This window comes from Aythya ferina (assembly GCF_964211825.1).
Source record: "Aythya ferina genome assembly, chromosome: 6".
In the NCBI taxonomy this organism is placed as follows: Eukaryota; Metazoa; Chordata; class Aves; order Anseriformes; family Anatidae; genus Aythya; species Aythya ferina.
This window is the reverse complement of record NC_140303.1, coordinates 10,869,534-10,896,830: the sequence shown is the minus strand read 5'-3', so window position 1 is coordinate 10,896,830 and position 27,297 is coordinate 10,869,534. Positions and strand designations below refer to the sequence as shown.

The 27,297-nt window shown below is 43.2% G+C and overlaps 1 protein-coding gene across 3 annotated transcripts in view; it reads left to right on the top strand.

Moving 5' to 3' along the window:
- The window catches only part of ABCA12 (ATP binding cassette subfamily A member 12), a 107,948-nt gene that overhangs the window by 62,227 nt on the left and 18,424 nt on the right, over positions 1-27,297 (top strand). For all 3 annotated transcript variants that reach the window (XM_084523315.1, XM_084523316.1, XM_084523317.1), the window contains 22 exons: positions 74-238; positions 990-1,191; positions 1,740-1,879; positions 2,439-2,558; positions 3,694-3,784; positions 5,144-5,323; positions 6,784-7,090; positions 9,658-9,772; positions 11,130-11,459; positions 12,319-12,388; positions 12,489-12,623; positions 13,293-13,448; positions 14,186-14,363; positions 15,916-16,134; positions 16,793-16,989; positions 17,385-17,545; positions 19,283-19,507; positions 20,586-20,724; positions 22,033-22,285; positions 23,483-23,569; positions 24,435-24,528; positions 26,758-26,885. In XM_084523315.1, the coding sequence (XP_084379441.1) occupies positions 74-238; positions 990-1,191; positions 1,740-1,879; positions 2,439-2,558; positions 3,694-3,784; positions 5,144-5,323; positions 6,784-7,090; positions 9,658-9,772; positions 11,130-11,459; positions 12,319-12,388; positions 12,489-12,623; positions 13,293-13,448; positions 14,186-14,363; positions 15,916-16,134; positions 16,793-16,989; positions 17,385-17,545; positions 19,283-19,507; positions 20,586-20,724; positions 22,033-22,285; positions 23,483-23,569; positions 24,435-24,528; positions 26,758-26,885 (3,692 nt within the window). The remainder of the gene's footprint in view (positions 1-73; positions 239-989; positions 1,192-1,739; positions 1,880-2,438; positions 2,559-3,693; positions 3,785-5,143; positions 5,324-6,783; positions 7,091-9,657; positions 9,773-11,129; positions 11,460-12,318; positions 12,389-12,488; positions 12,624-13,292; positions 13,449-14,185; positions 14,364-15,915; positions 16,135-16,792; positions 16,990-17,384; positions 17,546-19,282; positions 19,508-20,585; positions 20,725-22,032; positions 22,286-23,482; positions 23,570-24,434; positions 24,529-26,757; positions 26,886-27,297) is intronic.

Below are 27,297 nucleotides of genomic sequence, written 5' to 3'. Positions count from 1 at the left end.
ATCATGGGTGCGTGCATGGATGTGCACACAGATTCCCGCTAATCATAATTGGTTTCCTTCCTACCTCTTGCAGATGTTATTCCCTAAGGAACTTCAGAAACCAGTGGACAAGATGTTAGGCCTTCTGACAAAAATGAAGTATTACAGACACCAGGTTGAGTCTGACGTTGATCCACTGTTGCAAGCTATTCACTCACTGAAAAAGCTCCGCCAGTCTAGAAGGATGTCACTGAGTAAGGTATGTGTAGTCTGCACGTGCCTGGGAGGTAAAACACCATTGCACCAGTTTTCATAGGCATTTCTTATTGTAGAAGCTGAAGGTGCGTTCAGTTGTGGCTTACTGTTTCTCTTTTAAAAGAGTGATGCCATAAAACTAATCTCTATCAAACTGACATGTTGCCTGAATGGGAGTGCTTCGATTTGGAGCATTGAGACAGCCTGGTGTCCAGTGTGGCTGGAAGGGGGGGGGCAACACTAGGAACAGAAATGCAAGGGATGAACAGCCCTCTTGAAGGGGAATAGACTTCCAACAAAATACACTGGAAGTGGTCAGTGTGTGAAAACAGCTGGAGAACTGCCTGCTGAAGGCGATTCAAAACCATTTAAGTGAGCAGCAAAAATTCACTCCAGCTTTGGTGTGCGTTAGATCATAGTTTAACTGCATTAACTTTGGGTTGCACTAACAGCATCCACCACTGGATCCCGTCCCTTTCTGTTCCATAGTCTTGTATATATGGCACCAGGCACCCTTGTTGCACGTGTTGTAGGCGATTCTCACATTGTGTCTCATGCCTTGAAATGACATTAGCCATAAAATCAAGATTTCCAGTGAAAGCCCCTCATTTTATAGAGATAAACTTATTTTAAGAAATCAGTATAAGAATGTTTAATCCTTTCCTTCTATTGCCTCTTTTACCTCTCCAGAATAGGATGTTTTTAGCAGGCAGGATTTATTTGTTCGGGTGTTGTTTTTTTTTCCTCTTCTGCAGGCATTATTTAAACCAAATGACTTTAAGATAACACGTGGCACATTTAAATCCATGTCAAAAGTTCTCTGCAACCAGGATATCACACCCCTGTTTTTTGAGTCCTTGCTTCCCGATTTTGGAGACCCTGTAAGAAACAGCTCTTCTGTAGAGGATGCCCATGTCCAACAGATGATGAGGAAATATGGGATTCCTCACGATTCCAGTAAGTCTGGCTTTTCCGTAAGTCAAACACATTTCAAAGCCAAACTCCAGTGTTTAGAGAGATCCATCACTGAGCTTGATGTCTCCAGAGGGCTCATGATTTATGTTAGTTGAAGATCTGCTCCACCCAAATTATTGGTGGCTTATTTTCATAAATGTTAAAAGACAAACAGCCTGCATAGCCCAGCAGTGCTTGATACTGTGCTGTTTCCCAGTTGTTGATGGGATGGTTCTAGGACTTGACAGGTCACTGCTTTTTCTTGATGTGTAGTTTTTCTGACTGCGCTGACATTATTAGCTCCTCTGAGTTCACAAAACTGCATTTAACCTTCAGGCACAGAATCCTGGCTCAAACGAGGAGACTCTTGATGCCTTGAGTTCAGCAACAGGAGATTTTGGGGGTGGATTGCTTTTGTCAAACCCATTATTATCAGTCAGCAAAGAGAGCCCTGAAGTCATTTGCTGGACACAGCAACAAATCGGACCAAGCTTTCTCATGTCTGGTCTACTTGTGCTCTGTGCAGCTCATTTGTTTTTCTGCCCTTACAGCACCATTTTGTTTGTCCTTTTACCTGGATCTGGTCAAGACCCCAACTGGAGCTTTAATTTGGTCTTTTCTAAAACCAATGGTGTTTGGGAAGATCCTTTATACTCCAGATACCCCAGAAACTCGAGCAATCATGGGAAAGGTATGTCTTTGTTTACAGTACATCAGGATATGCCCACTCAAAAGGATTTTAATTTGTGTCTAGCACGGACTGGATTATTTGGGAAGCAGAAGTCTGTTTTCTGTCTGTTTGCAATATTAGTCAGATTTTTTTCATAGCTCTATTGCTGGTCATATGAGTCATCTTCCATCTTCAAATGAATGTTACCTCCAAAAAAATCATGTTGTTCTACTTTTAATAGTACAATTATTTTAAGGCTTTCAATTTATGAAGTTTCACCTCTGTATTTTCAGCAAGTAACAGAGATGTCTTCCACGACAAACGCTCACCACTACGTGTGGCAAGCAGGCCAGTGATAGAAGGAAAGCTGACACCCAAGGCATGCTCTAAATGTCAGCTAATAGGCCATATTTTTAAGTACTTACTTAAAGGGGCATTTTGCCAGACAGTGACAAGGTGCTAAGGAAAACCCTAAAGAAACCTAATTTAGTCTTAGCTGTTTTCTTTACTTACTTTTTATAAGCTTTCAGGTAATTAATAAGTGGATCCTTAATATGCTGTTGTGTGCTTTTTTTTATAGTCTAATGCCACCTTGAAGCAGATGGCTGATCTAGCCCTGAAGTCTCAGGAATGGCTGGACAAGTCTCCTGCCATCATGAATTCACTGACTAAGTTAAACGAGACAGTTCCGATGATCAAGGTACGAGATCTTACCCTGCCCTGTCTCTCGCACAGGAGGGAGGATGGGTTTCTTCACTGAAATAAATTGGGGTTGGAGTGACCTTGGGGACACCTGAGCTCAGGCTTCTGCCCTTGGTTTCACAGCTTCCGTGCCTGACTGCCTGTTCCCCAAACAGAAATACTGCTGGCACACCTCTCCATGCAAATGCTCTTTCTGAAATATGTCTGTAGTATGCTCCCTGACACTGGCCGTGCTGAGGGCTGCTGGAGGGCTAAGATGAGCAGGGAGCGCACTTCAGTTTGTAAATTAACTTTCTGCTTGATGGAGTGATCCAGCCAGCCAAGACCAGGCAAGAAATGACTTTTTCAGAAAATGAAACAGTATCTATAATAAACACGTAGCTTTGGTACACACATAAGAGCTAGGAGATGTCTTTGTACCTCAGTGAATGTAAATAAAATTTCTTTTTCCTCTCCTAAGGAGCCTAGCCTTGGTTGGCTGCAGAAAGCAGTAGGTTGCAATGCTTCGCATACTTGCTTCACATTTGCTACAGTAGAAATTGTCTCCTTTTCTTAAAAACTATGAAAATGAGATCTCTGGAACCCTAAAGCATTCAAAGATAATTTCAGTGGCTGAAAATCATTGTCATATTTATGGCACGGAGAGAAAATCCAGAGTGGATTATGCAGAAGTGAAATGAAATATTCTCTGCTGACTGCACTTGGTGGTGGAATAATGAACTATTCAGCCAAGTAAAAATCTGACAGCCAATCTCCAAGCTAAATTTTGGACCCTACCCATTGTGTGCTGGCTGTGTTCACAGGACTTGAACAGACAGAAGTGAAATTTACTGCACTTTCAAGCCTCAGGTTAAACAAAGAGTATCCAAGATTTTTCCGTGGGAGTCTAGTGCCTGGTGGAGAGTCAAAAGGCATCTTCTGTTGACTCCAAGTAACATTAGATTTCTTCTTTTAATTGCTGACATTTCCCCATCCTGAAACAGAGAATGAAGAATGGAAGGTCAGGAAAGGAGTAGGAGAGGGTTGAACAAACATAAGTGAAGACAGCTGGGCTGTTGTATTTTAGCAATATGCTAAATAAGCTCATGGGGCTTGTGGTCAAACTAATGCTTTTTCTCTTTGCTTGTTGACAGAACGCCCTGCAGAATCCTTTTGTGCAGGTTTTTATCAAGCTGATGGTAGATTTGGATGCAGTTGAACTGCTGAGTCAAATAAATGAGCTGGGTAAGTTGTTCCGTATGTGCTGACCTCGTACTTGTACTTCAGGTCCAGAAGCTCCAGAGTCACCAAACTGTAGTCATTCTCCAGTTCTGCTCTTCTGTGGCCAGCATCACATGCTTTAGTGTGAGGCAATCTCAGCCATGATTTGAAACTCTTGAGGTCTGTCTATGGGAAAACACCCTTAGAAAGCAAAGGGCTTGTACGAAGAGATGTTTCTCATGAGTGCTGAAGGAATAGTAGGATGGGAATCTCTGCAGCTGATTGTGGCCACTGGAGGACACTATTTAGCCGTAATTATCACTTCAAACGAGCTACCTGGGATTCAGATGGGAAATGTGGAGAGCTCACTTACATTGCATTAGGGTTCAGTGTGAAAGTTTTCCAAAGCAGAAAAGGAAAGGATCCAGTAAAGGAGCACAGGCTGGTGAAGCCAGAGGCGCTATTACTAAAGATGCCCTGATGGCATTTGCTGTTCCCTGATGGTCTCGCATAGTTCTTCAAGGTGAGAGGTGCTGATCTGCACAGTGGGAATCATCAGCTAACAGCACTGGTGGATGTATCCTCTCTTAGTGTGCAGTATGGTGATCGTAGCCCCCTCCAAGTTGGTCTTATTGCCCCTATGTACTTTTTCAGTGCGTGCATACATCTCAATGTAAATCTGGTTTATGCCAGCAAAACTTGGTGTAAGCCAAGAGTGGTTTTAGTCTGTTAAAGTCTGAATGGTATGAACGTGCTGTTCGTGATGACCCCTGTGTTATTTCATGAGTAGCATCTCCTGTCTGAAATCCCCATAAAATCATCATGCCTGCAGCAGCTGTTCCATATTAGTTACACCACATTATGCAGTCACCTTTTAAAACAACCAGGCAACAGCAGCATCGTTATTAAACTTCATTATCAGGTTTAGTACACACATCAGCACAACAGGCATAACTTTTCTTGATGTGCTTGGATAGAGCCTATTCTCCCCTGAGACAGAGCAGCTCAGCAGACGTGTTGATTACATCAAAAACCATGAGATGTGGAATGAATGGTGAGCATCACATGCACGTCTAGAAACCCAGCAGGTTAGTGGCAACTTCTGATTTGGGATGGCTGTCACATCACAGCGCTGGCATCCTCCCAAAGGCAAGCTCATGAACATATTACAAATGATTAACATAAAAATTGGGTCAACAACATGCCTTCGTTGCACTGTGAAGTGCAGAAATGTGTTTTACACTTCATGTTTAGTATGTCTTTTCTTCCTTTCCGGTGTATTGTTGGTATAAAGAGCAGAATGGTGTGATGGATTTATTTATTTATTTTTGCTGTATGTACTGACGCTACTGTTTTTGTTTTGTTTTGTTTGTTTGTTTCCAGATGACATTCGGCTGGAGTTACAGAACAACTCTGACATTGTCAATCAGTTGAACACATTGGCTACCCTTGCTGTAAATGTGTCCTCCTGCGTCTCATTTAATCGCATTCGGGCAGTCAAAAGCTTAGAAGAATTGGAAACGATGGCTAAAGAGCTCTTTCTAAAGAACGAACTTTTTGCAAGTATGTAACAGTCTCAAGTACTGCTGTCAGTTGAAGTTAGCCTGGTACAGGATGGGAGTCCAGCCTACAGGGGTTGGCTTCCCACCAGTGATTGTTGTGATCACAGCTTCCAGAGCACAGCCATTGACTTTCACCTAGAGCAATGGGTCCTGCACACTCAGACCTCCTTATGGAAGTGTTTTACACTGTCGTGTTTATATGTTCTCTTTTCTTGTACCTCTGTTGTCTTTAAAAAGAAAGCCTTTGATCATCTGGTGTTTTCTCTTGGTTAATTGAAATAAGTTTTGCTGCCCTTAGGAGATCTTCATGCCAGAGCTTCCTTCTCTCAGGCCTCCAGAGGGAAAAGATGCTTTGATTGAAAAAGATATGATAAAGTTCAATTTATTAGAAGATGATAAAGATCTTGATATGTTCTGGTCCAGCACTTCATTATTATTATGGATCTTCTTAGTCACACCTTTTGCATTTGTGGGATTGGATTGCAGCTTCAGATCAGACTGCAAGGAGGAGAGCAGGGAATAAAAACTTACCCATTTGAATGATACAAACATGTCTTAATTCTTCAAGAATGCACAATATCTCCTTAATTAGGATTAACTTATAAGTTCCATGACCTGTTTGGTCCTGTTCCTCATAATCATAATAACAATGTAGATAGAAACTTTTTCTATTCTTCGTATTTCAGGCCCTGATAATACTTGTCTAATCCCATAAAAGGAGTTTTCCTGTATGTTTGCCCTCCTTTCCATTACATGTTTCATTTACAGAATAATCAGGCAAAATATTCTGGAAAGACAAAATGTTGTGGTAGCAGCATATATGTCAAATAGACATTTTAAAGGGGTGAAAAACAGTCCTGTCTGTCAAGCTGTTTCTGGCATTCCATTTCCTAACAGAAACTTGCAAAGCTTTTGTATTCTCAGATATTTTCAGCTTTGCAGGAGTTTCTGTGTGCACAAAAATATGTCCATGGACCATTTTCAATGCCACACTCCTGAGGTTTGTGTTACAGCATCACTGTGAGCTCTTGTGATGGAGTACATTTGGGCATGCTCATGAGAGATGCACGTGCTAAGAGACATACCCACTAGGTCTGTGACAGTCTGTGTTAACAGCAAGATTTTTTCCAAACACAGCTGGTTATTCTAAGAGCCTTTAATTTTTAAATACTCAGTGGGAGAAGATTTGAAGCCTTTGGGGTGTATTTAGCACCTGGAATCGTCGGTTACATTTGGAAGTTAGGAGGAGCTGCAGTGATGTTTTCCACTTTCCACTTCCAAACTCTTGATAGTGACCATAAGCAGCCTGCCCATCTGAGCATTATTTGTGCAATAAATAAATGAAATGATGGACTGTAATGTAGAAAAGGCTTGTAAAAATAAAGAGTTCCTATATATGTGTGTATTGCTCCCATGCTATCAACCCTGACTGAAGGAAAACCCTTCCTTTTCTGTTCCAAGGTATCATTTTCAAGCTGCCTTCAAGCTGGAGCAGCCCCGTCGGTGGGGCATTGGCCCTCCCTCCTGTGCTCAACTACACCATCAGGATGAGCAGCAGGATCACACAAACCACCAACAGGATAAGGGAGCGCATCTGGACTGTGGGACCACACAACTCCACCTCGCAGAGCCAGATCTACAGCCGGGCGTTTATCTATATCCAGGACAGCATTGAAAGAGCCATCATTCAGTTACAGACTGGCAAGAAGCTGGAGGAAATAGCTGTTCAAGTCCAGGCCATGCCTTACCCCTGCTACAATAAGGATATGTAAGTTTGTGGGACTTTTATCTTCCTGGTTTGCATAAACTCTTCTTGTCTGACTGGTGGAGTCAGCTTCACCAGCTGTGCTGGTCTTCTTAACACCTGTTCACATGGGGTAAAAATGAGTCTGTGCTGTGATTTTTCAAGGGTCTGAAAAAAAGGGGGAGGTTCGGACCCTAGTATAAATGATCTCTGTTTAGTTTGCCCAATCTTTTGCTTTCGGTGCTCTGTATGTACCTGAATTGTCACAGTAACTACAGGTTTTACAGAAGATAAAATTTGCTGTCCTTGTTTTACTTCCGAAGGTGGAGCTGAGGCTTGGGTTGGCAGGACTTGGGTTAAATAGGAGTGTTGGCTTGTTCTGCAGGTGTTTACGTGCAGACAGTGCGGCAGAACTTAGAAAACGTATTTATTGGGCAAAAAGAGCCCCTAGGTTTATGAGCTTTGTTCCTACAGATTGCTATCCAGCTGTGCTATTTGTTATTCATTCCACTGATTCCGGCTAACGTTCAGCGTAGAGTGAATAGTTCTCAATCCAGGTGCCTCTCTCACAGATGCTTTAAGAAGGATAAGAGGGAAGATGAAATTGTACCATTCATCGCCGCAATAATGAGGGAGGAGAGAAAAGCTTTTGATGCGCCGAGTTGTCAGGGTTAACACAGTTATACAGAGCAGTGCAGCATGAACCGTGTGCGGACCAGAATAAGTTCTGAATGGTAAAGTAGATCAAAAAGTTTTGGATCACCTTCCTTTCCACTCGTCTTGAGCCAGATCTGCAGCAAATATAAACCATCTCTCTGCCAAGTGCAACAGAGAGAAGCCAATCTCTCACAGCTGAGGACCTGCCCCTCTGGCAAGGCAATTTTGGTTGGCGTTGAGAAGCTGGCAACATGGTACATCCTCAGAATTACTCCCCTGTCCACAGCTGGTGGCCAAGCTGAGTAGAAAACACGCAAGGAAGGGATTTCGTGTTGCTCAGAAAGCACTGAAGGATGTTCAGCAGGTAATATTGGAAGGTTGGGCAGGCAATCCATACAGACATGAAGGTCTCCTGTGGACCAAGAGTACAGACTGAACTCTGGAGCTCTGCATCTTGACTGCATGAGCTAAAAGATGACCTGGGAGCTACAGCAGAGCCCTTAACCTCCTGTGTCAGCCTGTCTTGTGAGAGCTGGGAACTTATCATCCCTTCTTAAGTAAATGCATGCGAAGTGCCTGCCAGTATGCAGGCAGGGAACATTCAAACCAAGCATCAACTTGCAGCAAACGTGGATTATTGCTGTGAGATAGTTTTGCACAATGATTAACTGGCTGCTGGGGGCACTTACTACAGTGTTATCTGTTCCTTTGCTTGTTCTTGGGCTGCTGAGAAAACAGCTTGCCTTTGGGTTTCCCTCTCCACCCTGGATTCAGAGGGCCATGAGTTTGCTCAATTATTAAACTACCTAAAGGCTTTGGATTTGCATCCAGTAGAAGTCATCATAAAATGGCTGTTTATCGATTCTTAGCACATAGTTACTGTCCTGGAGAGAAATGGGAGGAACACATACTACTACTACTACAAAGAAAGTATGGGAAATACTGATTTTTTCATACCCTAGAGATAATGCACAAGGTGGTGATTTAAAAAAAAAAAAAGTGGCAAAAAATTGGTAAAGCTACCAAAATGCATTTTCATCCTTCATTATAAATATGACTTCATTCACATGGAAACATTTCCTAAAAGCGCTGGTTTGGGGAAGTTTTGGGCATTACAATTCAAAATGTAATTTAAAAAAAAGTAAATTAAAAAGAATTGCTATTGTGGATTGAGCTTTTCCCAGGAATAAAACCGATTTTTATTTTTTTTAAAGCCAGGTTTAAAAGTAAGGGAGGAAAACATAAGCCCTTTAGATACAATGAGTTGAATCTCCCACTGTAAAAACTTACTTTCCATCACAAAAGGGGAATTTTACTTTGGGCCATTGTTGTGTCTTTTCTCAGTGCACATTTGGCATGGGAGGAAGGTTGTAAGGAGGAAGAACCAAGAATTATGAAGCCCACGTTGCAGACCTGGATCTGTAATACCCATCCTGTGGGGCAGTAGGACAGACACTCTGAGGGCAAGCACTGATACCCAACCTCAATCACCAGGAAATACGGCCGGATGACAAAATCTGGCCATTATATTTATTGACAGAAGGGCTGGTTTCTGAGTTGTTCCAGGTTGGATGCACCCCACCAGAGAGCCAGGAAATGCCACTGCCAATGGTGGTTTCTGCTCATGCCAGTGGTGCTGCTGAGCAAAACTGCTTCCAGAACCTGGCTGGAAATCCCTGTGTGATTTAATAAACATTTGTTTTTATTTATTTATTTTTTTTATTTTTTGAACAGCCAGGAGTTTCATGAATAGAAAATTCAATGCAATGGCAAAATAGCCTTTTTTTGGGTAATTATTAATTATACTTCACATTTTGAAATATAAGCATGTCTTTTCCTGTGCCAAAGTATTATTCTGAGAAATATATTCTGTAGAAAGCTTTAATCCCCTGAACATTTTGTATTCAGCTAAAGCCTGCATTTGCCTTTTACAGGTTCTTAACCAGCGTGACCTACTCTCTTCCATTTGCTCTGATGGCTGCCTGGGTGCTGTTTATAGCTGATTTTGTTAAAACACTTGTTCAAGAGAAAGATCTGAGGCTTTATGAGGTACACTGAAACTTTCTGGGGCGTGTAAAATTATAAACAGATTTTCCTTATTAGTGAGTTGTAGGTCCCATGTGCAACATTAAATGGAGCAAAACAAGCATTAAGGAAAATAATATTCCATATACCTATTGTCTGGCCTGCAGTGTTTGAATTCTGACATTGTAACCAAGCACAAAACTGTAGAAGTGCAGGGCATTTGCCCTTGAAGTGGGGAGAATATTGCTTTGCCATGCTGAACACTGGAAACATGGGGACCTCGCAAAATTACAAGTTTTCTGAAGATTTAAAGCTCCCTGAAAATTGACTTTGAGTCGTACCTACTGGGAACAAAGACACAAAGAGACTTTCTTCCTATCCTTGAAGTTATTATACTTAATAATTCAGAAGGTGCTACATTTTACATCAGCTCCTCTGAAATGAAGTCCTTCCTTCAGGTTGCCTATAGGAAAAGAAATGACATTGAGACATAGGGAACTTACTGCAGTAACTTGGGTTTTCAGTATGAGCACAGGCAACAGAGATACTTTTTGTAAAGAACTTTTTGTAAAGCTCATCTTCGGATGATTTGTTTTTTATCTGGTACCATGGAAATATATCAATTCACCTAAAAGCCTTTCTAAGAAAGGGCACCCTATGAACTCCAATGAGACTGACAATGAGTGAACCCCAATAGCTAGTTGACGGCCCCATTAGTTCCCAGTATAGTTTTGGGAACCCACTTGCGTTGTCTCTAAGACCTAGGGTGTCAGTCTTCTGTTTAGTTGTGTTATCTACAACAAGACAACAGCATTGGTCATTTCTTTTGGGTTCAGCAATGCAAATTTACAGTTCTATAGGTCTTGTGGCCTTGATCATCAGCTAATATAAATTAACATCACTTCTGTATAACCATGCTAATTTATCTCTTATGTATTACCTTGGGGATGTGTGTGAAATGGCTTGGTTTCAAAGAGACCTAAGAGTTTTTACACTCAAGCCACTGAGTGAAATAGCATTATTAAAAAAAAAAAAAAAAAAAAAAAAAAAAAAAGTTATTTAAAAAAATAGAAAGGTTACAAACGTAATGCCAGCAGCTGCTTTGCAACTTGTGGGTTGCGGCACATGATGCTTGCAGATCCTGCCCCTGCTGTTCGTTTGCAATGAACTGCTTTGCAAACCCAGAGGATTCCAGAAATGCAGGAGCGTGGTTTCTCCCTGGTTATCAACAGAGCAGTATGCCAAAGTAGGAAAGAGCATACTTTGTTTGTATGCCCTATGATCACTGAAAAACAAACAAACAAACAAAACTCTTAATAAACATTTGCCATTTGTAATTCTTTCTTTTTTTTTTCTTTTTTTTTAACCTTTCTCTCTGTAGTACATGAAAATGATGGGTGTTAATGCAAGCAGCCATTTTATCGCCTGGTTCATAGAATGTGCCGTCTTCCTTCTCATCACCGTCACCTTCCTCATCGTTATCCTAAAAGTGGGTGACATCCTTCCCAAAACAAACACGTCGCTCCTTTTCCTGTACCTCATGGACTACAGCCTTTCCATCATAGCCATGAGCTACTTCATCAGCGTTTTCTTCAACAACACCAACATAGCAGCGTTGGTGGGCAGTCTCGTGTACATCCTCACCTTCTTCCCCTTCATTGTGTTGCTTGTCATTGAAAATCACTTGAGCTTCTCGGTGAAGAGCCTACTGGTAAGTTCTGCTTTTCAGTAACAGGGATTATGTGTGTGGAAGCAGGCATTCACCTTCAGTACACTTCAGTTGTTATTAAGGCTTGTGTCACGGTTATAAATGAATTCTAAACCCTAAATTCCTTTCTAAATCATTCACCCATCAGTGGATGTTGACAGGAACGACAGCACGTAGCAGGAGAGCTGGCCATGGCCTGGTGCAAGGAGGCCTTTAATTAGTGGTGTGCTAGGACTGAACACAATACCTGTGCCATTTTAGGGAGTTACCACCTGCCCGAATCAGAGTAGTGTGAACCCTCACAAAGTGCATGGCAAAAATGGGTTACTTTCAGCCACCACGAGCAGCAAGGCTGGTCAGTAAGGAATTTAGGTTGCAGAACTGTGAAGGAGGGCTGGCTCTGCTTGTCCTTTAGTTGTATGTATCTCAAATTCATAGTCACGGAAGGAGACATAAAGCCATGTCTCTTACCAAGGGTAGAAATAAGTAGGTGTTAGGTTCCAGAAGCTGTACTTGTTTTTTTTTTTTTTTTTGAGTCCACCAGATTTGAGAAAGGACACCTGTTAATTCAAGTGGTAACATTATTAGCCACCTCAGGGAATTTTCAGTCACAACTTTGTTTCAAAAGCCCTGAAGGAGGGTGGAAGTTGGGTACTGGGAGTGGAAGCAAAAGGAGGGAACGTTCTAAGGAGTTGCTAAAACCCATAAGCCTCATCCACTGCTCTTTGTGACTGTTGGAAAAAATCTAACTCATTTTTCTAGCTATTTTACCAAGCCAGTGAGGTACCTGATTGGTTGTCTGACAATTTCTCTTTGAGACTAATTGAAAAATTGTTTGTTTTCAATTTTGTTTATTCCTCAGAGCCTGTTGTCTCCAACTGCCTTCAGCTATGCAAGTCAATACATTGCTCGCTACGAGGCACAGGGCATAGGTATGTTCATTATACACAAAACTAGGATTTGAGTTCCCATGGACGCGGTGTTTCATTAACTAATATGGATTCTGTTGTATTTCTAAATTCCTTTTTGCAGGTCTGCAGTGGGACAACATGTATAAATCCCCAATGATTGGAGACAACACCTCCTTTGGCTGGATGTGCTGGCTCATTCTGATAGACTCCTTCATTTACTTCATCCTGGGGTGGTATATAAGGAATGTGTTCCCAGGTAAGGATATGTTGCATTGAGGTTGTTGCATTTCCTTTGGAAAACAATGAATACAGCACTGGCTGATTCCAGTCTGCCCACACAGGATATTTCTGTTCCTAGACCAAAAGGCTTGGTGGATGTCTGAGTGTTAATGAAACTGGGACAAGGCAGAGCAAGGGAAAAATAGGGTTCTTCTGCTTATCATGTGGGTAGATGGAACCCATAAACAAGCTGAAGCCAAAGACACAGAAGGGTATGTTTGCTGTCTGGTTGGTGAAAATGAGAACAGAGCGTGTTAGCCAGCATTTGTCAGCTGAGTGATTTTGGGTTGCGTTACTTATATCATTCGATTTCAAAAAGTAATTCCTGCCTTGGGCAAGAGCCAGTACATTTGTCTTTTGCTTTTCTTCCCCACCTAATGAAGCAGTCCACTGGCACACAGAAATCTACCCAGTGGAAAATGTAAAGTACTCCAACCCTCCGGCTATGAAGTTACTCAGAATAACAAATTAGCAAATGCTTCCTATTGTGCCAATTAAGGGAAAATCCTCTACCAAGTATCAGTAGTACATGAAGCACATCAAGAGAGGAGAGATCTCTACGGAGTTCATTTTTTGTTATTTTGAGTGCAATCTAATAGTGGTGCTTTCTGCAGATACCTGGATGAGCTTCCTTTTCTTCTTGCAGGACGATATGGCATGGCTGCTCCCTGGTATTTCCCGTTCCTTCCATCGTACTGGCTCGAATACAACAGTTACCTTCCCTTCTGGAGTGAGAAACAAAGGGGCCTCTTCTTCAGCAAGCTGATGCTAAGGAAAGAAGCCCCTCTCAACAATAAGATATGTATGTGAATTCTACATGGGCTAACAATGCCAACTTACACTTCAAGTAAACAAAGTGGAATTTGCAAAGGGGCACCACTCTCAGAAAGCGCATTTCTGTGTTAATCCTTATTTTGTAGCATAGAAAAAATTGGAAACTGTTGTTTACCTGAATGGAGATTTGGCTTTTAAATTTTCCTTTTTCTTTCTATTTGATATGGAAATCCACTACTGATACTCACCTGCATACTTGTGTATACTGTAGTTTGGCAGATACCTTAGATGCATATACCTCACTCTACAATGCTCTGCATAGAAAAACACATTTTTGTTTGTGCAAGCAAACAGAAGTTTCCACTTGTCAAAAGGGATATGTGCTGCTTTGTTTGTTTCTTTAAATATTTAGCCTGTAAAACATAGGGAGATCACACATACAAGCTTGCTGATTCTACCTAACAAAACTGATTTAGTAGTTTTGCTGTGCTTTCTTAGTATAGATTGTGTTAGGTGCTCTGAAACATCTAAATATGAGACCTTTCAGAAGTGATTAACGCTTATTGTCAGGAGTTGTAAGAAGTTGCAGAAGTGAAAAGGAGAAATCCGGGAGAGCTCAAATGATTCAGATCCTCTGAAATGTTCTCTACATTCTTTGCTGAAAGGCACCTACTTTTGCTGTATTTTATGCTATAAAAAGCCCTGCTTATTTCTGAGATGAAAAAAAAAGTAACTGTCCTCTGCCCCTTCCCTTTGGTGTTGTAGGTGCTCCCCCTCCTCATCTGGAGCCAGAGCCCACTGACCTGACCTTGGGAGTCTCCCTCCGTGGCATAACAAAGGTTTATGGATCCAAAGCTGCAGTGGACAACCTCAGCCTCAACTTCTACGAAGGGAATATAACTTCCCTGCTGGGACACAATGGAGCTGGGAAAACGACGACCATGTACGTGTCCTTTAAAGTTGGGATGTTTTATACTGCGGGGCATGGCAGGGTGAACGAGAGAGCAAGTGGGGCTCTGCAGGGTTGGGGAGCTGAATAAGATGCTTTATTAGGACAGATCTCTCCTGCAGTTTTATCTGGGTCTTGGACAACCTCAGCTGTCCCTTCATCTGTTAGAATTAAAGCTCCTTTGCTGCTTAGGAATGTGCTTTTTAGTCTGGTAGGATCGCTGTAATACACAGCACAGCAGCTGTTCCAGCATTTTGTTCCACAAGGCTTTGGTGCCTGGGGCTGGGTTGCTCTGAAAGCTGTGGGTAGCTTTGCACATGCCAAAGTTGAAATGATATTAGCACAAAAGCTTAATAAAGGTATATTTCAGCTGTACAGACTCATGTGTTGACTGGGCCGGGATGGCAGTAGGTTAATACATTGGCCTTCCAGCCCTTCTAGCCTTGCCATTTATAAATTATTGGTTGAGTTGTTAGATAAAAGCAGTAAAACAAACCTGTAGAACTTGATTTCTCCACTGATATATATATATGCATCACTCTGAAAGCAACATTAAGTTGATAAATAGAAGCCCCAGAAGAGCCAAAATCAGTAAGACAGATGTGTGCTTCATCTCAGCTTATTAGAAATTCATCTCATGTCCTCTTTGTGAAGTGTAGGCAAAGGTGATGTACAGAATAATATAATGGCTTCTTGAAACTTAGTGCAGGCTTCAAATCCCGAGTAAGGTCACAAGTTACTTCTCCTCTCCTTTTTAATGAGGGTTAAAAGTCCCAGGAGAAAGAGCAACCCAGGGAAGGTGAAAGGGAGTCTGAGATGCATCTTCTGCTTTTACTCCCTGCAGGACAGCTCTAAAAACAACCCATATTATGTAAGTAGTTACTCCAAGCAGAAGGTGTTTGACTCGGGTCTGTTAGGTAGGCAGCATTACTAGGTAGTATTATTAGCTTGAACTAGTAGAAAGTGCTGCCCTCCGTGAGCTGCCTCGCCTGGAAGTCCTCTCCCATTCCTTGTTAATCACGGCCGTGAAATCAGGTTTCCCTGCCGTGATGTGGTTAGTATGATGAAGATGTGGTTTGCAATCTCTGATGTGGTTAGCAGTATGAGGCTGGCTGGATACTGCAGACAAACCTCAAAGAATGAAGAGTAACTGCATTTCCCAGTGATTAAATGGGAAGTGAAGGGCATTCATGAGTATCGATGCGTGGGACACACCGTGGTCTGAGTTGGAGAGGGGAAGACCAAGGAAGATAAAAGTATATGTGAAAAGTAGCCAGAGTTCCATGCGCTAGCTTGGTACTTGCCTTCACAGTCCCACAGAGCAGGAGGAGGATGTTCTTTGATGTTAATTGGCCACTGCTTTGCCCAAGCATGGCAGGCAGCAAAACAAGCTGTGTTCAGTTATTTCTGGCTGCAAGGAGTGCAGTGGTGATGGAAGGAAGCTTTGCAAGTAACAATAGGTGCAGGACCATGTGGAAAAAAATCATGTCTGGCTTTCTACTTTTTTTTTTTTTAACTTCCTTTATTATTTATTTTTCTGTTTCAGATCTATTTTGACTGGGTTGTTCCCTACATCATCAGGTACTATCATTGTCTATGACAAAGACATCAGGACTGATCAGGAGGTTATCAGGAAGAACATGGGTATATGCATGCAGCACAACGTGCTCTTCAACTACCTCACCACGAAGGAGCACCTGCTGCTCTACGGGTACATCAAAGTCCCTCACTGGAGTAAAGAAGAGCTCTACCAAGAAGTTAAGAGGTATAAAAACAGCAGGGTTGGAGAAGGGTGAGAGGGCTCTGAAAATTATTGTGTGGCAGTGCCATTGCCCCTACAAAGCTCAAATGAATGGTTTTGAGCACAGTTGCAGACCCAGCCTGGAGTTCAAATAACGCCTTGGTCTGCTTAGAGGAGGATATTGAGTGTTGAAATCTGGGGCTGTAAGAAAACAACGTCTTTTCTCCAGGGGGTTCACAGGCTTCTGTGACAATTCTTTGGAGATGAATTTATTGGCCTACGGGTCTGGTCCTTGCTTCTTTACAGTTTTCCCCAGAAAGGGATTTAATCAACCAGTCAGAAAGATGATGTCGGCTTTATTGGTTCTGCGGAGAAGTGAAACAGCCAGAACGTCCCAGGGAATTTGGATCTTGGTGTTCTCTGTTGATGAGGTTGAGCCTTTAACCTTGGCTTGTCAGATGGAAACTTTGAAAACATCCTAAAAAAAGATTTTTTAAATTAAAATCCTAGTGGCTGAGCTATAGGATGAATCATCTCAGTGCACTGTGACCATTTAGTAGAGCAGTCCATACTTGAGCAGTTTTTCATTTGCAGTTATGTTTTTTGGGTATTTTCAGATTCCCTGCTTTTAAAAGATGCCTGAAGGACAACCTCTGGGGGTTGTTTTTTCTTTGTCTTGAAGGACTTTGAAGGAGACGGGACTGTACAGCCATCGTCATAAGCTAGCTGGTTCCCTGTCGGGGGGGATGAAGAGGAAGTTGTCTATAGCTATTGCTCTCCTGGGTGGATCAAGGGTGGTGATCCTGGATGAACCAACCACAGGGGTGGATCCGTGCTCTCGGAGGAGTATTTGGGAAATTATCTCCAAGAATAAAAAAGGTACTGTGATGAGATGAGATGCTGCTCAGTGGCAAAAGTGATTTGTGTCACTTGAAAATATGATATCAGTGGCTTTGAGCAGCAGGTTTTGGAGACCACAGAGAACTAGCTGTGGGGATCTGGGACTTTGCAGAGCCTCTGGGTACATTCCAGGCTCTTCTTGTAAATTCACAATGTCATTTGAAATGAAACTTTACGATAAAACACAACTTATGATAGTAACTTTCAACTTCTCTCTAATGTTGTCTTTCATCCAGTTTCATTATTAATTCCCAAAAAGCACAGTTGATTTTTCACCTGGTGCTCTGCATGCCCTCATTCGGTGAAGCTTTCACCTGTCTCATGTAATCCTGCGTGTTTATTGTGTTGGTTGACATCAGCTTCCTGTTTCCCAGGCAGAACCATCATTCTCTCAACACATCACTTGGATGAAGCAGAAGTACTGAGTGACCGAATCGCCTTCCTGGAGCACGGGGGGCTCAAATGCTGTGGGTCACCGTTCTACCTCAAGGAAACGTTTGGTGATGGATACCACCTGACACTCACAAAAAAGAAGGTTTGTGTCAGAGGTGGTGCTAAATCTTCAGCCTCATCTTAAGATAAATGTGTGATGTTATGATAGACATCTTGGGTGGGAAACTTGAGTCAGTTGTATGACTTGAAGGAAGGAGGCAACTCATAGCGTCCCACAGAAAAGAAACACATTGCAGAAGGTTCATCTTAGTCTTAGATCTCTGCCATGGAATGGTTATTCCAGTCTAATATCTCTTCCATGGAATGGATTCTTCATGTGACCGTTTTATTGCAGGGTGAAAATTGGATGCATTTTGGGTTGAAACCTTTGGTTTTAGATAGACAGGTTCAAGCACATGCTGGCTTTGTAAACACGTAACTACAGCCTGTAAATTGCCATTAAGACCACTTTCTGGTATGCCCTAGCTAGTGAGATGCACAAGACACAGCACACTCTGCTCTCTGGCTCACTCTGTCTGTCCTGTGCTGGAATTCACACACTTTTATAGATAAGCTTCCTTCAGAAAGACAGCCTATACAGAGAGTTTCCCAAAACATAGGAGTCTTAGCTGCAGCTCTAACAGACAAGGCAGAGGTGTGAATCTGAGCCTCCTGTGCCCAGGTGAGCAATGCAGTCCTCTTTATCCTCCCTTCCCTCCTGGCTCTGGCTCCCTTTCATGTCCGATGGGCATAGTCACCACAGCAGGTACTGCAGGGAGGCAGATGCCTGATGTTTGAGCCCACATGTAGCATGAGCTCTCAGCAGCTTCATCTCTGAAGGAGAGCATTGAGGCTTGCTCAGGGATGCTGCTGGCAGGAGCTGAGGATGGAAGCAGTACCAAAGTGGTTGCGTTGGATGCAGAGAGAGGCACCAAAGAGCTGCTGAAGATCTGTATGTGAGCACGCTGTGCCTCAGGGAGAGGTGCTGACAGAGCATGTTCCTAGAAGCAGAGGGAGGATCTCCAAACCAGCCACCAGGGAGGACATCAGACCAGCCCCTGCGGCCCTCAGCAAGCAGAAATGTCAGCTTTCTGCTTTGTTGGAAAAGAACAGGGTCTCTGTGAGGGTTAAAGGCAAGGCCAGGTGCAGAGTGTGAATTCTGGAGTTCAGAGATAAGAGATGGGAAAGGCCTGTGGATAGTACCTGGCCTGAGGCAAAATGTTCTGCTGTTTGCAAGGAGGGAGGAACTCTGTTCTTACAGCATTTATTACAGTGCTGTTGGTAGCCCCAGCACACAGAATAACACACAGATACTGTACAAGATCAGCCCCTCTTCCAAATTGCTGGCAGTATAGCTAGAAGAAATGACAAAGGACCCATGTGCAAGCCCTGTTTTTCATGAGGAAAAAGGTTGTAATTGTGCTGGCAGCCAAGTTCAGGTGTCAGCTCTCCCTTGTGGCTAGGCTTCTTGTCTGTACTGTAAAACCTCTAGCTGGTACAAAATGGTCAATCTGTCCCAGTCCCAGTATGCCTGTGGACAGAGGGAGCTCAGTGAGCTCTGGATGGACCAAGATGGGCACAGTGTAGTCCAAAAAGTCCCCAGAGCTCATCTCTTCCTCAGCACAACGAGGGGCAGGGAGTCTGTGCCACATCCTTCAGTCATCTTCAAATGCCAGAAGCCCAGTTTCATCTCCTTTTGCTGTATAAACTGAAATACTGCCTGTCTGGATTAAGTCTGCCCACTGGTTATACTGCAGCACAGAATTGGGGCTGAATCCTGCAGCAGGAATATTGACCTCACAGCCCTCCCGTTGACCAGAGTGTTTTCTTCCTTTTTCAGAATATGATAGAGGAGTGTGACACCGCAGCAGTGACCTCCCTGATCCAGTCCCACCTTCCAGAGGCTTATCTCAAGGAGGATATTGGTGGGGAGCTCGTGTACGTGCTTCCCCCCTTCAAGTCCACAGTCTCGGGGGCCTACCAGGCGCTTCTCAGAGCCCTTGATACCAGCTTGAGTGATCTCCACCTTGGTTGCTACGGGATTTCAAACACAACCGTGGAAGAGGTACGAGCTCAGGACTCAATTAAATGAAATGTTTATTGAGATTAACTTCCCAGAACTGTGTAGCTCTGCTTTCTGGGGTAGATGATGGCATGTTTGGGACATGGGAGTCACAGACAAGGGAAGAGGTGGTTTGGTTTCTCACTGTGCTACGTTTATGAACATGTGAGCATGTAGCTGAATTCATCAATCTATTAAATTTACTAATGCACAAAGCATACCACTGCCTTACCTTGCTGACATTTCAGCATTTTACCTGGAAAATAAGATGTTGGAGTTAAGACAGGGGAGAAAGGGCAAAGACACATCTCTGTTCGAGGTTTGCTTCTCATCGCTGTGAATTTGGGGTTGTCTCCAGACAGTTAGAAAACAGTCTAAATGCTAAACTTCAGCATGGATTCTGCCGTGCACAAGTGAGTCACCTGGAGCATCTCAGAATAACACAGGCATCTTCCTGCCCACAGAAAATCTCTTGTCATAATAAACACAATAACCACAAGCATTTAGTTACATCAGAAACAAAAAGCAGCTTTAAACAATGAGTTGTAAGAAGTAGTTTTAAATGATGCGAACTTCCTCTCACGGAAGAGATGCAGTTTGTCACCTTTCTGTCCAGAAATCCTTGTTTGTTTGTGTTGAGGCAGTCAGGATTGTCAGGGGCTGGAAAGGAAAATATCCCAGGGAGACAACCTTACTTGTTTCTTTACTGATGCCAAGCAGGGTAAGCTGCCAGTGTGCTGAGATGCAGCTTCTTTAACACCTACTCAGTAGTTGTGGTAGTGGGGTGGCATTAGGGCAAGGTAAGTCCAGCTGTGGGCAGCTGCAAAAGTTTAGTTTGCCACTGCTGCAGCAAGAGAGGTGACAGGTAGCTGGACAACAATTTTATACTGAAAAAAAAAGTGAATTTCTCCCTCAGAACACAAAGGGAATAAAAAGAGGATTGTCATCCGCATTTGCTCCACAAAGAGCTACGGAGTAGGAATGGGAGCTACAGAAGCATGCAGGAGAGTGGATTCTGATTATTGGTTTGGAAAGTGGAGTAATTTGGACCAATTTTCCTTTATGTTTTCTTGCTGTGTAGGTGTTTCTCAATCTGACAAAAGAGCTTGGGAAGGATCCACAAGAAGATACTGAACTGCCTCAACAACTGCCTGGAGCCAGTGGTCAAATTGCCAGTGAAGAAATGTCTGTGAACACAGACACCTTCACGGAGAGAGATGGTACTGAATTACCTCCAGATTTATTCCAGCTTTGTCACAGATGCAAAAAGTGAATGACAGACTGATTTGAGCTTTCCTGTTCTCTTTCTGTGTTGGAAACCACGTTTCACCCAACCAGAAATCACAAAACCAATTAATCACTAGAAGCACGGCACTCAACAGTTGTTTAGATCCACTGGTTTGGAATGTCTGAATTGCAGAACAAATTACAGAGGGGTTTTGTTTGTATCCGCCTCCCTTTAATTTGATTCAGGTTTAATCTAATCAAATATAGTGTGTGGGTGAAGGAGCAAATGTATACCTCTGAAAGTAATTGCTGTAATTGATGCAGAGGTTTATTTCTATGCAATTAGTAGAATTTGAGAGAAACTTTGTGGAAACCCCTCAGCCTGCTGCAAAAGCAGCACAGCTCTGAGCTGGATCTTTCTTGGAGTTCTTTGCTGTGTCCCAACCATTCCAGTAAGGGCGAACATCAAAAAGGGCCAGACAGTGGCATAAATTCACCCTCAGAAGATAGTCAAGGTACAGCATTATCTCTGAGAGTGCAAGAGCTGCAGAAGGTGGCATGGTCCAAAAAAATCCTGAACATCCTTTCTGACAAAGAAAAGTTTTTTACTTATGAATTTATCATTTATAGTTAGGGGAACAGTTAAGGGACGACACAAAGGTATTTTCATACTTGCTTCTCAAAGCTGACCTGCACTGGAGATGCGCAGTTCCATAAACAGTAACCCAGACGTGTAGAGAAGTGTTTTATGTCATCCCTAATGAGAGCACTGAAGATGATTTGCTTCATGTTGTATTATATAGGTTAATATTTTATGAAGAGGAATAGGTTGCACAGGGTTCGCTTCTGCTTTTAGTGTGCTGCAAACTTGTCCACATAAGTGATCAAATAGTTTGTGCCTTGTTTTCTCGTTCCTGAATGAATTCTCTTATTGATTTGTCTGAGGACTTGCTTTCTCAATGACGAGAATTTTCAGTTTGCAAACATAAAAGTTGCAGCTGGGTAGGTAGGATGTAGATAACTCGTTGCATCTGGAAGTGTGTGTTTCTCCTGCAAGATGTCAAAATGCATACCATGTTTACGCATTTGAAATCAAGCTAAAAACTGGTGTTACTGAGCTCATAACTCAAGACAAAACCTGAATCCTGTCCAAAGAGGGTGTGTTCCAACCTTGTAGTTATGATTTTTTCATCTGATAAAGAAGAGAGGGTAACCAACATTATTCCCAGGGATCTGTAAGTGTCATTTCTCTGCATTTAGCAAATACTGATCCATGACAAAATGTGTTCTTTTGTACCCAGATCAGCTCCTGATCAGGTCAAAGAGCCTGCAAGGTTTGCCGTTGCTGCTTAAGAAGACGTCAGCTTTATTCATTAAGAGATTCCACCATACCCGGCGGGATGTCCGAGGCTTCATTGCTCAGGTCATCCTCCCAGTCCTCTTTGTGACGGCAGCAATGGGACTTGGGACGCTAAGAACTAAGGAGACCGAATATCCAGAACTGATTCTTTCCCCGTCTCTGTACGGCACATCTGACCAGGCAGATTTCTTTGGGTGAGTGCTGTTTGTTTCCATCCTTAAACCCGTTGGTTTATAAGCCAGTTGTTATCATCAGGATTATTTTTAAGCAAATACAGTGGAAATGTATCATGCAGATAACATGTAGTGATAAAATCCTGTTCCTAGGGGTTCTCTAGGGGAGATGGCTTGACTTAGGCCAGCAATCAGAAAGCTTTAGAAAAACAACCTCTCAGTCGAAATTAACTCTGAAACATGTGAAAAATATTAATTGTTGCATTTGCCATTGGAGTCTTCTGTCCCTGTGACAGCCATACTGCCGTGAAGGATTTTAAAAAATGTGTATTTACTCTTCCCCCGATGTGAAACGGAGGTGCCACATTAGTTGGCTCCACCGTTACAACTATGGGATCAAATTTTGTTCATCTTGTGAACTGGCTGCATTGCCCTCCCCTCTGGTAGCACAGGACATGCTTTCTCGCCCAGCACTCACTAGTCCAAGGCATGCAGTGATCTGAAGAACATGATTAGGACGTTACCACTGAATGATTTCCTTGTGCTTAAAATCCCATTACCAAAAGGAATATAATTTGTCCCATTCTGATTTCATGAGGTTAACTGCTTTCTCCAGTGGTTCTCAGCTTTAAGAGAGCAATAGAAAATTAATCTGGAACGTCATTACAAATCACACGTCTGCTCTCAGGTGTTCTTTCCCAGGACTGCTCATACCTTTCTGCCTCAGTACTGCAAGATGGGGGAAGGAGCCACGTGTCTCTGAGTCCTGTAATCCTAAAGCTCTCTGCTTCTCCTGATGGATAACTGCTAGATAGCTGGGTCAGGAGGGAGGAGCATCTTTCTGAATGACCTAAAACAAATGGACTTCCCAAATGTGAGAGCTGATTGAGACAAGACCAGAAGTTGTGCCTGAAAATTGCAGTAGATGCTTCTTCCCTGGAAACAGAGTTTTGATCGTTCAAAAGCTCCTCAGTATCTTGCTTCGATCTGGAGGCAGCAAGTCACTGGAGTAGGAGTGCAGTGCTAAGCAAGGACCAGTCCTTTTAAACCTGTGCCACTGCCCTCATGTGCTGCTTTTACTTAAGTGGTTTGCAGGACTAGCACCACAAATAATCATTTATTTAGCATCATAAATAAATCTTGTTTCATTCAGACAGCTTTCTTCTGCTCAGTGGTAGTGGAAGAACCTTGAACTTTTTTTTTATTGTTATATTTTAGGAATTTCAATGCAACCACAGATGCTTTAGTCGCATCGATGCTTGCTTTCCCTGGGACAGATAACACATGCATGAATGCAAGCAATTCGTAAGTAGTTCTTGTTTTATTTTCCCATTTAAATCCTGTCTGCAAGAGATTTGACATAACCCTATTAACCAACAGACCCTTAATAGCCATCTTTGATCATCTGCAGAATTTGCATGTGCGGGTGCCACATACAGAGAAAAAATACCTCCTGCCTGTCTCCAGACAGACTTGCAGACTCAGCTCACTAGAAAATGTTCTTGTGGCCTTTTGAAAGCAGGTCCAAGCTCACTGCTCCCCTTACAGATGGAGCTGACTGGATGAAGGTCAGTCTTGAGCTGAGTTGTCCTGATAGGTGTGAAGCAAACCTCAGCCCTGCTTGAGAGCCCGCATGGCTTGGAGTGAAGGCTCACATCTGCCAGCACAAAACTGTAGATATGCTTGAAGACAGCAAGCTGTACTTGTGCTTTAAGGCTGAGGCTAGAACTTCCACACAGTCCCAGGGCCTTGAACCTGGTGGTTTTGTTTGCCTGAAGAAGTATCCACCACTCTAAGTGGATTCCTTTACTGTGAGTAGTAAAAGAACATTTTTGGTGGTGACAGGATGCCAGGATAAGAGCAGGTTGACCCCATACCTGGAAAGTTTGGCCTGGGTGAGCTATCTCCTTACGCTGCCCACTGTGGTAATAAAGAGGTGTCTGGGTTCTTTCTAATCAGCTGAATGAACCCAGGCATGGAGAACTGTGGTGAGGGTTCTCTGCCAAGTCAGCAGGAGGACAAAAACTCCCTCAAGCCCCCAGAGCTGACTAGGTCTTGTATTCCACTGAATCTACTCACTTCTATTTTTGCTGTCATTAAATGTGACATCAGTTAGGATCATTTATGCCTCAGTATACAGAACCTCAGAGGAAAATGTGTTCATTTTCAGGCAGTGTTTAAGTGAAGACATGCTTGGCCCTTGGATTACCAATGGAAACCCCCAGACCAAGTATTCTCTCTGCAACTGCACAGATGGCATCCAGGTAATTTGAATAAACCCAAAAAGGAGGGAGTTTGTGGGGGACACTTGTGGGTTGGGAGCAGTCTTCTGAGCAGGCGTAACTGCAGTGAACTCAGTGTTCAAAATGCCTCCTGTTTTTGCTGGGCTGCATGTCTCTGTGGCGCAATCGGTTAGCGCGTTCGGCTGTTAACTGAAAGGTTGGTGGTTCAAGCCCACCCAGGGACGGAGGGCTCTTGTCTTTTCCTGATCATTGCTCCCCAGGGGTCGGTGTTGGGGCCCATCCACTTTAATACCTTTCTTGATATTTGGCTGAGGGAATTGAGGGCACCCTCAATTTGCAGATGGCACCAAGTTGAGGGGCAGCGTCGATCTGCAGGAGGGTAGAGAGGCCCCGCAGAGGGACCTGGACAGGGTGGGTCAATGGGCAGAGGCCAACGGGATGTTTAGTCTGGAGAAGAAGAGGCTCAGGGCAGACATTATTGCTCTCTGCAGCTACCTGAAAGGAAGATGTGGGGAGCTGGGGGTCAACGTCTTCTGTCAGATAACTAGTGATAGGACCAGAGGGAATGGCCTCAAGTTGTACCAGGGGAGGTTCAGGCTGGAAATGAGGAGACATTTTTTCTCAGAAAGAGCAGTCAGACGTTGGGATGGGTTGCCCAGGGAGGTGGTGGAGTCACTGTCCCTGGGGGTGTTCAAGGAGAGGTTGGGCCTGGTGCTTAGGGACATGGTTTAGTGTCATTGTGTCACTTAGTGTCATTTAGTGTCATTGGTGGTGGACCAGATGATCTTGGAGGTCTTTCCAACTGTACTGATTCCATCATTTTGTACCCTGGGTAATGACTGTCTGCACCACTTTGGGGACAGGAAAGGAAATGGCAACCTCAGAAGATTTTCATGCTAATATATCTGACTTGCTCCCCTTGGTGGGGAAAGGCTTAGTGGTGTTTTTGAGTGTTGTATGATTGTCCCATTTAGCAGAGGTGAGCATGTATTCAAGAGGAAAATTGCATTTTATACAGCACTGTCATTATGTGAAAGCACAGCTATTATTGCTGTTTGCTCTTCAGAATTTAACTTTATGCAAAGTCTAGATCTGTCTGCTTTTACACTATTCCCCATTACAAATAGCAGTGATTAATAATATCAGTCATTTGCATTGAGGTGGTACATACGGGACCAGATCTGGACCCTGCTGAGCTCAGTGCCTTTAGATGCACAGGGGGAAAAGACAGATTCTGCCCCAAGAAAGTTAAAATTGAACGTGTCCAGTTGGAAGGTGAGCTCTCCTCCCCACAGTGCTGTTCACCTGTCTTCAGTTTTTTCCAGTAGGAAACCAAATTCAAGGCGCAGCTTGACACTACTTGTAAGATAAAGCGTCTACTTAGTAGAACATTCCTCGCCATTCCTTACAATGCAGCTATTTTAGGCAGTTTTCTGGACACACACTTAATTTCACATCGTTAAAAGTATTGGCATCATTCCTCTGGTAAGTCAGGATAATGTTCAAAGCTGATTCTCACTTCTAGCAGGCACAGGCAGGTGTTCCTCAGCGTGAAGGCAGCTATTTTGTGTATTCTGATGTAAAGTTTTGAACAGATACACAATAGGGGAGGCCAGGGTTTTTGTTATGGATGAGTTGAAAGAAGCAGCCAGCATGCTGTCTGGCGTAGGACGTTTCAACCTTACGAAACAGTCGATGCAATTTTGACCCTCAGTGTGTTAAATTATATATTCAGGACTAATCCAAGGGTTCTCTGAGGCTCTGGAAAATATTCCCAATGACTGACAGTAAAGTAAAAATGTAGAGCACAGCTACTGTGAAATGCGAGATGAGAGTTTGAGGCCACTGTGGAGTTTTCTGCTCCATGAAGCTGTTTTGCCCTCTGCCATTGTCAGCGCAGTCACTCTGAAGCTCTTCTAAATAGGATCAGCCTTAATTCGGGAAAAATCTTCCTACCTAGCATGAAGCACATTTCAAGGTCTCATTGATGTTAGTAAAACTGAAGTGTAGACTCAAGCAAAGGTTGTTTTTGAAGCGCCTCACTAAATGCATCGAGAGCAGCACACAGGGATGTATGCTGTGGGTCTTGGCGCCCTGATTTGCAGATCACCAGCTTCTGTAGGAATCAGTCCCGGGACCAGAATGTCACCTTTGCCAGCTCTCAACCTTGTCCTGGTATGCTAAGTTTTTAGTTAAAGTGCAGCCACTAATGTTTTCTTTTTTTTTTTTTTTTCCCTTAACTCCTCTCAGACATGCCCGCAGACGAACTACACTCCCCCTCACAGAAGGACCTTCTCTACACGGATGCTCTATAACGTTACAGGGCACAATGTGGAGACCTACATTCTGGCAACCACCAAAGAGTTCCTGCAAAAACGGTACAGCACATGCCTCCAGTCCTTCTCTTCACTGCCCGTGGCAGGGGTGTTGGAATGAGATGATCTTTAAGGTCCCTTCCAACCCAAACCTAATCAATTCTATGATTCTCAGATTCTATAACTGCAATGGGAGCACATACCACATGTATCATACCCCTGTACTAGAAGTGGGGGCAGTAAAGTAAGGGTTTAGCAGGACCCCACTGCTGATGGTCTCTGTGAACCTGGTAGAAGGAGGTAAAATGCACTGCAGTTACAGAGCTAAAGATAAGGGTTTTGTGTAAGTGCTCTGCTCGATCATAGCAGAGAGCACCTAGGGATAACATGTCAATCACTTGATGGGCTGATGGCTGCATCCGCAGATGAGCTGTTGTCTGGCTCAGAAATGTTTAAAAAGAGGAAAATCTGACAC